The 16,572-nt window shown below is 37.6% G+C and overlaps 1 protein-coding gene across 3 annotated transcripts in view; it reads left to right on the top strand.

Annotated features, from left to right (window-relative positions):
• Nucleotides 1-16,572, top strand: part of TNPO3 (transportin 3) — a 100,492-nt gene that overhangs the window by 49,146 nt on the left and 34,774 nt on the right. For all 3 annotated transcript variants that reach the window (XR_014833962.1, XR_014833961.1, XM_013990808.3), the window contains 6 exons: nt 6,357-6,532; nt 7,112-7,250; nt 9,925-10,071; nt 12,482-12,589; nt 14,254-14,345; nt 16,276-16,415. Coding sequence is in view for 1 of the 3 variants with exons in the window: in XM_013990808.3 (XP_013846262.1) it covers nt 6,357-6,532; nt 7,112-7,250; nt 9,925-10,071; nt 12,482-12,589; nt 14,254-14,345; nt 16,276-16,415 (802 nt within the window). In the remaining 2 variants the exon portion in view is untranslated. The remainder of the gene's footprint in view (nt 1-6,356; nt 6,533-7,111; nt 7,251-9,924; nt 10,072-12,481; nt 12,590-14,253; nt 14,346-16,275; nt 16,416-16,572) is intronic.

A 16,572-nucleotide genomic window follows, 5' to 3' on the forward strand; every position in this document is an offset into this window, starting at 1 on the left:
GGTTTATATCTGGGCTCTCTGTTCCGTTCCATTCGTCTGTATGTCTGTTTTTGTACAAGTAATAACACCGTCTTGATTACGGTAGTTTTGTAATATTGGTTTTGAAGTCTGGGAGAGTTATGCCTCATGGTGTTTTTTTTTCCCCCCTCAGGATTGTTTAGGTAATTCTTGGTGTTTTATGGTTCCATATAAATTTTTGCATTCATTGTTCTAGTTCTGTGAAAATGTTATTGGTAATTTGATAGGACTTACATTGAATCTGTAGATTTCTTTTGGGTAGTATGGCCATTTTAATGACATTAATTCTTCCAATCCAGGAGCATGGAATATCTTTCCATTTCTTTGAGTCCTCTTTAATTTCCTTGAATAATGCTTCATTTATAGTTCTCAGCATATAAGTCTCTCACCTCCTTGATTAGGTTTATTCCTAGGTATTTAATTTTTGAGGGTGCGATTTTAAAGGGTATTATATTTTTATATTTCTTTTCTAGTATTTCCTTGTTGGTATACAAATGCGACCAATTTCTGAATGTTAATATTGTATCCTGCTACTTTGCTGAATTCATTGATTAGTTCCAGTAGTTTTTATGTGGAGTCCTTAGGGTTTTCTAAATATAGTATCATGTCATCCACATAGAGTGACAGTTATACCTCTTCTCTTCCAATTTGGATACCTTTTATTTCTTTTGTTTGTCTTATTGCTGTGGCAGGACTTCCAATACTATGTTAAATAAAAGTGGTGAGAGTGGGCATCCTTCTTCCAGATTTTAGCGGGAAAGCTTTCAGCTTTTCTCTCTTGAGTATTATATTGACTGTGATTTTGTCATAAATGGCTTTGATTATGTTATGTTCCCTCTGTACCCACTTTGGTAAGAGTTTTTGTCACGAATGGATGTTGGATTTTGTCAAATGCTTTTTGTCTATCGAGATAATAGACTTTTTTTGACTTTTGTTATGTGGTATATGACATTGATTGATTTGCATATGTTAAACCATCCTTGTGAACTTGGTGCATACCACTTGGTTGTGGTGTATGATCTTTTTTATGTGTTTGTGGATTCAGTTGGCTAAAATACTGTTGAGAATTTTTATGTCCATATTCATCAAAGATATCAGCCTGTAATTTTCTTTTTTGGGAGTGTCTTTGTCTGGTTATGGTATTAGGGTGATGGTGGCTTCATAGAATGTCTTTGGGAGTGTTTTTTCTTCAACTTTTTATTTTGTCTTTTCTAGGGCTGCACCCAGGGCATATGGGGGTTCCCAGGCTAGGGGTCTAATTGGAGCTACAGCTGCCAGCCTACACCACAGCTCACAGCAACGCTGGATCCTTAACCCACTGGGCAAGGTCAGGGATTGAACCTGCAACCTCGTGGTTCCTAGTCGGATTCGTTTCCATCTGCGCCACGATGGGAACTCCCTGATTTCCTCTCTGATCTTTATGATTTTCTTCCTTATACTGAATTTAGGTTTTGTTTGTTCTTCTTTCTCCAGTTCTTTTAGGTGGTGGGCTAAGCTGTTGACTTGAGATTTTTCTTCTTTTTTGAGAAAGGCCTGTATCTCTATGAACTTCCCTCTAAGAATTGCTTTTGTGATATCTCATAGATTTTGAATGGTTGTGTTTTCATTGTCCTTTGTCTTGAGGTATTTTTGTTTCCCTTTTGATTTACTCACTGACACATTGGTTTTTTAGTATCATGTTGTTTAATCTCCACATAATCAGTTTTTTTCTCATTTCTTTTCCTGTTGTTTATTACTAGTTTCATTTCATTGTGGTCATAGAAGATGCTTGAAATAATTTCTGTACTCTTAAATTTGTTGAGGTTAGTTTTGTGCCCCAGTATGTAGTCAGTCCTTGAGAATGTTCCATGTGCACTTGAAAAGAATGTATATTTTTTTATATAATCCTGAAAATATCAATTAATTCTAACTGTTCTATTGTGTCATTTATGATCTTTGTTGTCTTACTAATTTTCTATCTAGAGGATCTGTGCATTGATGTGAGTGGGGTGTTAAAATCTACTATTATTGTATTCCCATTTATTTATCCTTCTATATCTGTTAGTGTTTATTTTATGTATTTGGGTGCTTCTGTGTTGGGGCATTTATATTGCCGAGTGTAATATCCTCGTCTTGAATTGATCCTTTTATCATTAAGTAGTGTCCTTCTTTGTCTTTATGTATGGCCTTTGTTTTAAAGTCTATTTTGTTTGATATGACTACTGCAACTCCTTTTCTTTCATTTCCATTTGCATGAAATATCTTTGTCCCCTCATTTTCATTATGTCCTTTGTCCTAAAGTAAGTCTCTTGTAGACAGCATATGGTAGGCTCTTGTTATTTTATTCAGTCTGTCACTGTGTCTTTCAACTGGAGCATTCCTTCCTTATTTTAAAAGTGTTAAGTTGTGTGTTTTCAATAATGGCCATTGGGTCTTTGAGACAATTACAGATTGGGATATTATCTTTGTAGTTGTTATAGTTTACTTAAACATCAGATTATATATAGGATGGATTTTGGATTTTCTCAGATTAATAGAATAAGAATTAATTTTTTTATGTATTTGTACATTTCTTTCTTAAACTTTAAAAGTAATAGTGCCTAGTAATACATTTCTTTGGGTAGGTAAGATCGAGTGCTTAGAGTAGGCTATTTTTTATAACAAGAAGCAGCAATATTTCAAGCACAGTATTAAACTGGTCTTTGGAGGTGGGAGTGACTTTGTCTCTTTCTCCCTAATGGTTTTCCTGCCTTGGACACTTAGTATGGAAACTATGTACTGGTTGTATACTGGTGCACTATTATTTAGAAGATAACAGCATGATACTAGATTGATATCATTGTGAATTAAAGAAAGAAGGAGTTCTCTTGTGGAGCAGCAGGTTAAGGATCCAGTATTGTCACTGCAGTGGATTGTGTTGCTTCTGTGGTGTGGATTTGATCCTCAGGACTTGAACTGCGACAGGAACTTGCACATGGTGCAGGTGCAGGTGTGGCCAAAAAAAAAAGGAAAACACATTCTTCAAGGAGACATTTTTGGCAGTCTACTGTTGTTAGTGTATTTCTGCTGTTGTTCTCGCATCAGAAGCTAAAATTCAAAGTGCCCATTGTAGCTTGGTGGAAACGAATCTGACCAGTATCCATGAGGACGCAGGTTCGATCCTTGGCCTCACTCAGTGGGTTAAGGATCCAGCATTGCCGTGAGCTGTGGTGCTCGGTGGTGCTAGGTTGCAGATGCAGCTCAGATCATGTGTTGCTGTGGTTGTGGTGTAGGCCAACAGCTACAGCTCCGATTCAGCCCCTAGCTTGGGAACTTCCATATGCTGAGGGTATGGCCCTAAAAAGGCTAAAAAAAAAAAAAAAAAAGTTAAAATTCAGAAAAGTTAGAATGCTAATAATGCTTTTTTTGCTAGTCATTTTCTTTGTCTCCATGTCTATTGATGCTGTACCTCAATAATGGTAATCTTGATTCTCATCTCACCAAGTTGTGTGTAAAGCCATCAGTGTTAAAAATTCAAGTCCCACTTTTGTTTAAAAAGTTTATAATATAATTACATATGCACAGAGGACAATCTAGGATGAACCTCAAACTTAAAACAGTGGCAACTCCTGTGGACTGAGATTAAGGTTAGTGTGCCAGAATTTTTTATATATATATATTTTTTTCCTTCTTTTTCTTTTTACAGCTACACCTGTGGCATATAGGAGTTCTTGGGCTATAGTTGACTCCAAGCCACATCCGTGACCTACATACACCACAGCTATGGCAACCCCGATCCTTTAACCCACTGCACTGTGCCAGGGATTGAACCTGAATCCTCACAGAGACAACGTCTGATTCTTAACCCACTGAGCCACAACAGGACCTCCCTATATATAGTTTTTTTTTTTTTAAACTTTTTCAAAATTATTATTAAAGTGTAGTTGATTGATAGTGTACCAGGATTATATTATCTTCTCTATTAATCCAGTGTCAGGACCAGTCCTCTGCCACGTAAGAGTGAGTCTGGGTCACATATATTCTTACTTGACATTCATTCGGTGGTTCAAAATCATGCCATATTTTAATTTGCTTTATGCTTGGACCATCACCTTATTATATAGCTTTTTTTTCCTTTTTTTAATTTTTGCTTTTTGTTTTTATTTTTTGCTTTTTAGGGCCACACCTGAGGCATATGGAGGCATATGGACCCCAGGCTAGGGGTCCAATTGGAGCTATAGCTCCTGGCCTATACCACAGCCACAGCAACACCAGATCCAAGCTATACCTGTGACCTACACCACAGCTCATGGCAATGCTGGATCCTTTAACCCACTTAGTGGGGCCAGGGATCAAAACCACAACCTCATGGTTCCTAGTTGGATTCGTTTCTACTGTGCCACGAAGGGAACTCCTAAAAATATTTTTTAAATAGTACCTGATATATGCAAAAGAATAATTTGAGGAGTTTTCATAATGGCTCATTGGGTTAAGAGCCTGACATAGTCTCCATGAGGATACGGATTAGATTCCTGGCCTTGCTCAGTGGGTTGTTCTGCTTGTTGGCCACATGTAGAACTTCCCGGGCCAGACCCGAACCACAGCAGTGTCAACACTGGCTCCTTAACTACTGAACCACCACTCAATCTAAGAATAACCTGAAGAGTTTTTTGTGTCTTTGTGTTCTCCCAACCCTGCTCTTATAGCCTTTTCCCCCTGGAGATTCTAAATGTCCTTGGTTTATTGTTCACAAAAGATTGATATATCTTTACTAAATTTATACAGTCTCTCAACTGTATTCTCCTAAATGGAAACCCAAAAGGCTTCTTTCCTTGAACCTTCTAATCTACTCTAATTTGTATTGGTTGCTCTTTTGATCCGTGCCCGTTGTCATCCTGACTTCTCTTTACTCTGCTTCTGGATTGGATTAACTTGTTCTGTTTTGTTTTGCTTTATGGCTGCACATATTGCATATGGATGTTCCCGGGCCAGGGAACCTAAGCTGCAATCTGTGCTGCAGCTGTGGCAATGCCAGACCTTTTAATTCACTGCTCAAGGTCAAGGATTGAACCTTTGCCACCACAGCAACCCAAACCGTTGCAGTTGGATTCTTAACCCACTGCACCACGTGGATTAACTGTTTTTTTGAACCACCTCAAATACCTTCCTCATAAGGATATGTAGGAAATAAATACTGAGCTTTTGTATACTTTTTTTTTTTTTTTTTTTTTTTTTTTTGGTCTTTTTAGAGCCTCACCCACAGCATATGGAGGTTCCTAGGTTAGGGGTTGAATTGGAGCTGTAGCTGCTGGCCTATGTCACAACCATATGATCTGTGCTGTGTCTGCAACCTACACAACAGCTCACAGCAGTGCTGGATCCTTAACCCACTGAGCGAGGCCAGGGATGATCTGTGTCCTCATGGATATTAGTCAGATTCATTTCCACTGAGCCACAATGGGAACTCCTTGCATATATTCTTGAGAAATATTTTTATTTCCTTCTTGATTGATGGTTTACCTAGTTATAGAATTGTAGGTTCAATATTCTTTTTCTTCAGAATTTCCAAGGCCTTGCTTCTTAATGCTAGCAGGTGTCATTGCTAATGAAAAGATGGAAAACTGGTTTTTGCTCCTTTCTAATTTACCTTCTTTCCTGCCCAGAAGTTCTTAAACAAGTTTAATCTTGTTATTCTGAAATGTGATGATGTATTAGGAATGAGTCCTTGATGCTTGTTGGACCATTTTATTTTATTTAGATAGTACTTGAATATCAGCGAAAAGATGGAAACGGTTTCCATAGACTAAAACAGTGCAGGGAACACATGGCATTCTCTTTGTAGGGACAGGTATGGAAGAAAACATGGATTTTTTTTTTTTTTTTTTTTTTTTTGGTCTTTTTGCCTTTTCTAGGGCCGCTCCCACGGCATATGGAGGTTCCCAGGCTAGGGGTTGAATTGGAGCTGTAGCTGCCGGCCTACACCAGAGCCACAGCAACTTGGGATCCGAGCCACGTCTGCGACCTACACCACAGCTCACAGCAGCGCCGGATCCTTAACCCACTGAGCAAGGGCAGGGACCAAACCTGCAACCTCATGGTTCCTAGTCAGATTCGTTAACCACTGCGCCACGACGGGAACTCCAAAACATGGATTTTAGATGTGATGTGACTGTGATTGAGGTTTGAAAATCTGATGTGCTTGGCATATAGAGAAACAGTCTTAAAAAGGAAGATGGATGAATGTTATCTCATTAAAGGTCATGACCATTAGTTATGCATTTAAACTACGTGTTCAGAAATAGGCTATAATTGCTTTCCTATTACTTGGATTACAGCTTAATGATTGTACTTCTTACGTCCTTATTCCTGCTATCTCCTAGCAACAGGATAAGACCTCATCCAACCTACATGAAGCTGCTTCAGACTGTGTGTGCTCAGCTCTCTATGCCATTGAGAATGTGGAAACCAACTTGCCATTAGCCATGCAACTTTTTCAAGGAGTCCTGACATTAGAGACTGCCTATCATATGGCTGTGGCACGTGAAGATTTAGACAAGTGAGTAATTATTAAAGGCAGTAGTTCTGGGTTCATGTAGGGTCTGGTATTAAGTCTTGTGGAAGTTCCCAGGTCAGGGATCAAACCCATGCCACAGCAGTACCTGCTGCACCAGAAGGGAACTCCTGTGTCCCCTATTATTATTCATCTATCCTTTGTGATCCTTTGTGACTCTCTAAATATATACACTGCATCCTCAAGATGCTCGTCTATTCTCTTCTGAACTAGGAGTGGCAAATTAAATGCAAAGGGAGACATTGTGATCATGAAGAGTAGTAATTTTTTCCCCTTAACAAAGAATTAGAGTATGAGCTTTGAAGTATCAAGTGTGATTTGATGGGAATTTTATTCAGATGTTTCAGTAATTGAGAATTTGAAGTGATTTATGACGTGTTTATATGTATAAATGTATTTGATTTAAGGAAAGTGTTTTTTATGGAAATTGTAATATAGCATAGCAGGTAATCGCTACATGTCCTTTAAGCTAAGGATCATCTTACTTGTTAAGTGTTTCTGTGATTATGTACACATAACATCCAGATTTCTGACTCAGTGTTCTCATTCCTATTTCATTTACAGAGTTCTGAATTACTGCCGTATTTTCACTGAACTATGTGAAACTTTTCTTGAAAAAATTGTTTGTACTCCAGGCCAAGGCCTTGGGGACCTACGAACTCTGGAATTGCTTCTTATCTGTGCAGGACATCCTCAATATGAGGTAGTGTTTGTACTGTGCTAAAGCCATTGTTTTCCAAGTTATATGTTGCATATTATCTACATTCCATTGACTCCTGTCCAGGTTTTTTTTGAGAAATCATAGTTGTATTTCTAATAATGTGATATAGTAATTTCCTCTGAATTGGATTTTTTTTAAAAAATTTATATGTGGGCTTCTACATTGAATTATTTTTGTTTTCTCACCTGCTTAGCTGAACTGCCTGTTACAGGAACCTGAAGGAACCTGTTAGAAAGAAAGCCTATTACTTCTCTACTGAGCCCCCTCTCTAGCTTCAGTTATTTTTTAGAGCTTTGTAGTTTAAAAAAAAATATTTACTATACTTTCACAAGTATTAACATCCAAAAATTTTCTCCACATTATGGATGGGGATGGGAATGAGATTGAAAGGACTTAAAAATTCTTCATTCCAAAATCTCTAAGCCACGCTGCCTCTTTTAAGTTTGCTAGATTAAAAAAATTCCATTGGTGGCCAGTAGCACATGAAAAGATGTTCCACATCCTTAATTATTAGAGAAATGCAAATCAGAATTATGATGAGATATCACCTCACTCCAGTCAGAATGACAGTCATCAAAAAGTCTACAAATAATAAATGCTGGAGAGGATGTGAAGAAAAAGGAACCTTCCTACACTATTGGTGGGAATGTAAATTGGTTACAGCCACCATGGAAAATACTATGGGGTTCCTTAAAAAACTGAAAATAGGAGTTCCCATTGTAGCTCAGCGGAAGCAAATCTGACTGGCATCCATGGGAATACAGGTTTGATTTCCTCACTCAGTGGGTTAAGGATCCGACGATCCCATGAGCTGTGGTGTAGGTCGCAGCCGAGGCTTGGATCTGCTATTGCTGTGGCTGTGGTGTAGTCCAGTGGTTACATCTCCAATTTGACCCCTAGCTTGGGAACCTCCACATGCCACAGGTGCAGCCCTAAGAAGACCCAAAAAAAGGCACCTAAAAATAGGGTTACCATCTGATCCAAGGATCCCAAACCTGGGCATATATCCAGAGAAAACTATGATTTGAAAAGATATATGCACCCTAATGTTCACTGTGGCACTATATTTACAGTAGCCAAGATATGGTAGCAATCTGAATGTCCATTGACAGATGAATGAATAAAGAGGATAATGTGTATATATGCAATGAAATATTGCTCAGCCATAGAAAAGAATGAAGTAAGGCCATTTGCAGCAACATGGGTAGACCTAGTGATTATCATACTAAGTGTAGCATAAGCCAGACAGGGAAAGACAAATACCGTATATCACTTATATGTGGAATCTAAAAAAAAGATACAAGTGGAGTTCCCTGGTGCCACAGTTTGTTAAGGATCCGGTGTTGTCACTGCCATGGCTTGGGTCTCAGCTATGGCATGGTTAGATCCCTAGCCTGGAAACTTCTGCATGCCAAAGGTGCCACCAAAAATTAAAATAAATAATTTAAAAACAAAAAAATATGCACATGAACTTATTTACAAAATATACAAAGGAACTTCTGCCTTTGTTTCTACAGGCACAGGAGACAAATTTGGTTACCAAAGGGGAAAGAGGGAGAGGGAGGGATAAATTAAGAGCTTGGTAAGATTAATATATACCCACTGCCATGTGTAAAATAGATAACAACAAAGCCTACTGTATAGCACAGGGAACTAAGTATTTCATAATAACCTGTAAGGAAAAAGAATCTAAAAATACATGTGTATGTATATAACTGAATTACTTTGCTGTACACCAGAAACTAACACAACCTTGTAAATCAGCTGTACTTCAGTTTAAAAAAACAAAACACAACTCTCCACTTATTAAAGAAGATTTATTTCCTCTTAATAGTGTAAGAAGTGAGAAAGAACTCCCAGGCTGGGTTAGGTCTATTTAAATATTTCCCTTTTGGATCCTTTATGGGAAAAGGGTGGTAGGGCCCCTCTCAGGGAAGGCCACAGTACTCCTGTGTTTCTCAGTCATTTTCTCTGATCACATAAAAGATGTGTGTCTTTTTGATGAAATCTCATGGGTCTGTCTTGATTTCATTGAAACTCAAAACATTTTTGGGTATAAGTGCAGTACTATCTAATATCATTCCTTTAAACAGTGCCATATGTCAGATAAGTTGTGGTATGTTCAGGTATTTATAGATGGTTTATTTGTTAAGACGTATTTTACTCCCCAAAAGAAAATAAAATGATTTCAGAATTTAAGAAAGAATACTTTTTTTGGTCATGCCTGTGGCATGCAGAAGTTCCTGGGCCAGGCAGGGACTGAACCCAAGTCCAAGCTATAGCCTGAGCCACCGTGGTGACCATGCCGGATCTTTAACCCACTGAGTCACTGGAGAACTCCTAGGAAAACATACTTTTAAAGAAACTTCCATTTCTGTATCTGTTTCTCTAAATTTAAAATCTAATATACTGCTGGAGAAGTTCTTTTAGTGCTAAATGGAGAATGTAGGGCCAATCTTCTTAAGTGGAGTTTTAGACCTAACATGGGAAGATAATTTGGGAGGATAATAATAAATCTGCTAGATAGGTGGCTTCTTAACTGGTTCCATTCATAGTATTTAAAATCGTTTCTTTCCTATATGGCCATTATAATAATAAAACTATCTTCTTTTCTAATTCAAATAAACCATCTTTTCTCTTTCTTTTAATTTAATAGGTAGTAGAAATTTCCTTTAACTTTTGGTACCGACTAGGGGAGCATTTGTACAAAACTAATGACGAAGTTATTCATGGCATCTTCAAAGCTTACATTCAAAGACTGCTTCATGCCTTGGCTCGCCACTGCCAGCTGGAACCAGATCATGTAAGTTTTCTTCTCTGCTTAAATCTTGATTTCCTCCTCTTTTTGGTGTAAACTTGAAAAGGAACTGAAAAGATAGAGAATAAAGCTAATGGAATCTACAGGTTTTCTGTCACTCTATAGCTTACACTGAAGAAGTCAACACCAGTATAATGAAAAGTGCTAGGCTTGTGTAGAAAAAAATTAATCCTGCTGAGCCAGTAATTCTTCTGGGAATTCACCTTAAATAGTTTTGCAGGAGGAAAAAATTGCTTTTTAATGTACAAAGCATTGTCTATAAAAGTAAAAATGGTAAACCCATGTGCAAGAGTGTTAGAAGAGTTACATAAATCATGATGTAGCAACTTGATGGACCCTAATGCAGCAGTTAAAAATAATGATTTGAAATAGCAGTGGTTGGTATGCTAGATGAAAAAAGAATGTGAAACTTTATATTTTTAATAGCATAAAATATGTGGTTGAATTAAAACTAACATAAAAGTGGAATATTTGTGTGAGGATGTAGAGAATAATATATGATTCCCCCTCCACATATGTGCCCATTTTTCTTTATATTATTTATATTAACTTTATAATTTTAAAAGAAAATAAATATTTGCTTAAAAGAAAATATACTAGAGATCATATAAAATAGTCCATTGGAAGACTCTTCAACCTCATTCTTTGCTTAGTCTCTTCACATTTTAAAGCATTTATTTTATCCTTTTGGTTGGTTGGTTGAATATCCCTGTACTTCAACCTAGTGGGTTTTTTTTCCTTATTGCATACAATTAAATCTGACATGAAAACTGTATTCTGTTCATTTTAATGTTAACACTGTCATTTGCATTATAGTATTTTGTATTTCCACAGAACCTTCATGATGATTTGGTTTAGTGGTTTTCAGTACTTTTTTATTTTATGTTTTATTTATTTATTTTTTTTGTCTTTTTTTGCTATTTCTTGGGCCGCTCCCGCGGCATATGGAGGTTCCCAGACTAGGGGTCGAATCGGAGCTATAGCCACCAGCCTACACCAGAGCCACAGCAACGCTGAATCCGAGCCGCGTCTGCAACCTATACCACAGCTCACGGCAACGCCGGATCGTTAACCCACTGAGCAAGGGCAGGGATCGAACCCGCAACCTCATGGTTCCTAGTCGGGTTCGTTAACCACTGCGCCACGACGGGAACTCCATCAGTACTTTTTTAAAACAAACTGAGGAGTCTTATCTTGAAATACATCTTAACTTGAAACCCTGATATGTAAATAAGCAGGGCCTCTCTGGTTTAAATGGCTGAGCTTGCTTGATCCTGTTCTTCCCTTTGCTAGGTAGGTTTGTGGCACTATTTCCCTTGCAGGTAATTCCTTCCACTTGTTACTGATAGTGCTTTGTAACTCATTATCTTGTCTGAAACAGCCATTGTTTCCTTCCTTGACCTTAGTTTTTTCATCTTAAAGCAAAGCGGTTGAACTGTATGAGAACTGTAAGGGCTTTCCCCATACTTGTGATCCAAGATTCTTATACATGCCCTTAACCACCTCACAGTTCATAAGCCTCAGTTTACTCACAGGAGTGTGTTGGAATAAGAAAAACTTAAGAAGCATAAAATATAAAAGATCTCTCTTTTTGTGTGTGTGTGTGTCTTTTTGTCTTTTTGTCTCTTTAGGGCTGTACCTGAGGCATATGGAGGTTCCCAGACTAGGGAACTGTAGCCACTGGCCTATGCCAGAGCCACAGCAACACATGATCCCAGCTGCATCTGCAACCTATACCACAGCTCATGGCAACGTCAGATCCTTAACCCACTGAGAGAGGCCAGGGATCGAACCCAAGTCCTCGTGGATCCTAGTTGGGTTTGTTAACTGCTGAGCCACAATAGGAACTCCGATCTCTGTGTTTTTTCATGAAAATTTCAAATATACAACAAAGGTGCATTAATTTTATAGTGAATATCTATATACGTACTACCTAAATTCTACCATTAATATTATTCCTGTCTTACGTATCTATTCACCTATATAAAATTATTTTTAAAGTCTTAAATTCTATTCTGTGTCTAGTTACTGTGATAAAGGTTGATTTTGGTAGCTCTGGAACCATAAAACTTTAGAGGCTAACTCAGTAATAAAAAGCTAGACCTTATCTAGGTAGCCTTATAAACTCTTAAATTATCACTTTTTCTAGGTCACTTCCCATCCTTATCACTCCAAATTTTTCCAACAACAGGGCAAGATGTAGCTTGGACATGCTTAAAAAAAAGAAGAGTTTCTCATAGGAAAGGTAGAGAATAGGTTGTATTGTAATTTAGACTATTTATCTTTTGTTCATTGGGACTGGACTGCTTAATGGCTTTTTTATTCTTGATTATATAGAAGTCAGTGGAAGCTGTAGTGAGTTTAAAACAAATGTTAACCTGATTTGAATTTTTAGGAGGGGGTTCCTGAGGAGACTGATGACTTTGGGGAGTTTCGGATGAGAGTGTCAGACCTGGTGAAAGACTTGATTTTCTTGATTGGGTCTATGGAGTGTTTTGCTCAGGTGAGCCCGTTTGGAGATTCTTTCCAGTTTTACTGATCATTTTAATTTTGTTCACTTCTGTGTCTTCTCTAAGTGTTCCATCTTTTTCTTCAATCTCAATGGCGAAATGGGATAGTAGATATGCAAGTGCCTAGCACACTGCCTGGCATATAGTAGCTGTATTTACTTAGTATTTTGCAAGCCAATTGCAGTGAATGGTTCAGTTATGGTTTACTCTATTACTCTTGCTAGTGAGAGCTGTTCTACTTGTTCAGTTGGAATGGAAGATCACAGATAAACCTAAAAGCCCCCAAGATACTTATAGGGAATTTGGACCTAGCCAGGAAAAATAGGCAAGTTTCTCTGCTTTAATGTATCAACTCCTGGCAACTCTTAGTTATTTGGCATTTATTTCCTTTGCTCATACTGAACGGTTAGATTGCTTTGCCGTTTCATCTCAGAGGTGACTATGCTAGAGTAGAAGAGTCATGGTGCTGTGATTTTCCTGACAGTAACGTTTTACCTCCGAAGACTGCAGTCATCACCATTCCACATCACTTAACATGAGCTTAATTTTGGGTGGTTTTCATATTGCTGGATCATGCTCTGAACCCTGAAATACTAGTTTTGATGCTTTGTCAGCAATACTGAACTAACCTAATTTGGGGGGGTGGTAACCCAGATATTTTGTGTATTTGGGGACATCGTCTGATCTAGAAAGTGTTACTAGGATTATAACTTTTTCTTTATATTAAGCAGAGTATGTTTGTTGACCTAACTACAGAGAATTGGGGATTCTTAGAAAGCAGATTTGGTGAGATCCCCAGATCACAGGCAGATGACCTGTGATCAGATTTCAAGTCTTGTCTCACTGGCTCAGTGGCTTTAAACAAGTTGGTTGTTCTTCTCCAGACGTCAGCCCACAAATATACATAAATTATCTGTCTTGTCCAAGATAAGACACCAATCTCATGAGATGTTCTTTACTAGAAAAAGTAGTTATGTCAATTAAAATTGAAAAAAGAAATAGTATTATTAAAAGCTCTGTGAAGTCCCATTATAAGAGAATTGTTTATCTTACCTAGCAGTGTGTTATTTGACTACAGAAATCTTATTTAGACTAACACCCAGTCACATTCCACTGAGGGTTGCCCCTGGGATATTTCTGGACATCTCTGAGTATTCTGCTTGCCACTCCTCCTCCCCCTCACAGACATGGTATTGTAATGGGTATTTCAAAACAGCTACTTTTCAGGAATTTATACTGTTAGTGTTGATGCAGACAAGTAGTTAAAAAAATAGAAATGTAAAGCCAGTGCGTATACAGAGGTTTTACGTTATATCTCAAATTTAAGTGTGTTTATTAGTTAGTATCAGGACCAGGAAAAGACACTCATGTAGTATGTCTTGTTTTTCCCATGATACTCATTTTGTGGAGGTAGGTGATAATCTTGATATACTGTAGAGGACCTAAATGGGTTTGTTTCAGATATTAAACTAGTATTACTTAGAGTTAGTGAAGATTTGAAAAATGAAAATACTCTCCCCTGGCTCTGAGAGATCATTACATTTAGAAACAAGGGGCTAGATTTATTTTAACTAACAGGATTTTTTGTTTTGTTTTGTTTTGGAATTCTATTCTGTTTTCCTTTTAATGGATCCATAATCCACCTCTTCTTCTCTAGTTATATTCTACTCTGAAAGAAGGCAACCCACCCTGGGAGGTGACAGAAGCGGTTCTCTTTATCATGGCTGCTATAGCAAAGAGTGTTGATCCGTGAGTGTCTAATAAGTCTTTTGCTGGGAACTCTTAATATCAGAGGAAGGAAAATTATGCCATTTTTTCCATATGGTATATGTTTGGAAACTCTTAGAATTTCTATAATATTGTCTAGTTTACTTCTGGAGTCTAGTCCAGAGTAGCATGCATTGCTGATATCCATGTTTTAACCACATATCCTAGAGTTAAAATTATTTTGTTCTCGATGCTAGGAAAAGAATGCTGATTTATTTTTCCAACCGAGGCGCCCTTGTGAAAGTTGGTATAATCGAACATTTGTTAGATTGTTAAATTGTTGGCACTTACTTAAAAGCAATTGAATAGGCCCTAATCGTGCTCTGTTTTTGTGACCTTGGGTAAGTTATCCTTACAAATATTTAATTATGTTTTTCTCTTTTTTTTCTATCTTGGAGAATCATTTGTGAGTTTCAGAGAGGCAAGTCATAGGCACCATTTCACTTGCAAGAATAGCAAAATCTAAAGGACAGTTACTATTTTTGTTATTGCCATGGGCAATTTTTAATTATTAGAATTTGACTTTGTAATTGCTTAGCGTAGAAATTCTATGAATCCCTAAAAATGGAATTTACTTTGTGCTGTGAGTTTATAAATAGATGCTAATATCTGTCAAGTTTTCCTGTATTGTAATCAGATGCCTGCAGTTGAGCTCTCTATCCAGGGCCTTGGTTGGAGAGATGGTTAAGGCATGTATTTATAAAATGTACAGTGCTTCTTAGCTGACTTTCAGGGTCTAGTCAATGAAATCTTTTGTATTGTTTCAAATCCAGCAAATATTTAAAGAGATAGAGTAGGTCTGTTTTTCTCTATTAAGAAGTTTTGGTCCTGAATCACATATCCTATTCTTCGCTCTTAAACCCATTTCGATGTCTTTTGGAATGTTCAGTAACAGTCTGAAGATTATTAAAATTACCAATAGTTTAACTAATATATGTTGGCATGAGAAAGGATGGGTAGAGTCTCAATGATAAGCTTAGTGCCCTCAAGAAACATAAGGCATAAATGAGAGAAGATTTTATTTTGTTTTTTGTTTACCACATTTCAAGCCAACTGCATGATTATAGTTTTTTTTAGTGTATAAAGGACTTAATCGACTTAGTTTGTCAACAAACTAAGGATTGCGCTTGTGCTAATCCAGGATTTATTTATGTTTTAAACATTTTTCATTTCTGGATTATGTTCTACCACTTTGGGGGCATCCTCCACTCTGCTTAAAAGAACCTCAGCCGGTATTCTTGGGGAATGGAAAAAAACAAAAGGAAAGGGGAAAAGTAAATTCATGGAGCTGTGGAAAGCATTTGGATAACTTTAATTTTTCTCATGTTCTAAGTCAGGGCATGTTTGCCTATTCCTGCAGCTTGTGTTCTTGTTTAGTTAGTGAGCTGGCCTACCCCTGCTTACCTGTTCTTAAGTTTCCACTGTCCAGCTGTAAGAATCTTTTTGGAGAATTACAACTAGTAGCAAGTGGTTGATGATAATTAGCCATTCAGCAATATTTATTTATTGAGTGCCCACTATGTGCCAGGCACTGTTCTAGGTGCTGCAGATACAGGAATAAATAAAATGGATTTATTAAAAGAAGACATTCATCCACAGTAAATCCCTGCCTCTCCAATTTGAAGAGCCTTATTTGTGATAGCAGGATTTGTCTTTAGACACTTCACTGATATTCAGAAGATTAGGAGCAGTATGCTTCTCACCTGAAACAATGATATCTTCCATTTCTGTCTTTCCCCCCTTTTTGAGGATTTAAAAAACTTTTGTACCAAGCGTTAAAGCACTTTTATCCAAATGGTTATTTATTTAGAAAGAAACACTTGAGCAATGATTTGTGTCATTGCAGCCTATTATTTGGCCAGAACCTAACCTCTGAAGTCAGTAACTGTGAGTACTTGCCTTCTAAACTTAGGGAGAACAATCCAACACTCGTGGAGGTCCTAGAAGGAGTTGTCCGTCTCCCAGAGACTGTACACACAGCTGTGCGATACACCAGCATTGAACTGGTTGGAGAGATGAGTGAAGTGGTCGATCGAAATCCTCAGTTCCTTGGTATGTGTGAACACTCCTCTCTGCAGCTGCTGCTTCTGATTTTTCTGATGTCCTCCTCCTTCCTCTCTCTTACTTTTGCCCTCGTTTTCCTACTTTCTCTTTTATTGTTAGGTAGCATGCTTCTAGACACTGAAACTAAACATTATGAGTTGTTGCT

This window comes from Sus scrofa, chromosome 18, assembly GCF_054392235.1.
Source record: "Sus scrofa isolate SSC_HxYL_T2T_F1_AM1 chromosome 18, Sscrofa_HxYL_maternal_Yorkshire_Landrace_v2.0, whole genome shotgun sequence".
NCBI lineage: Eukaryota > Metazoa > Chordata > Mammalia > Artiodactyla > Suidae > Sus > Sus scrofa.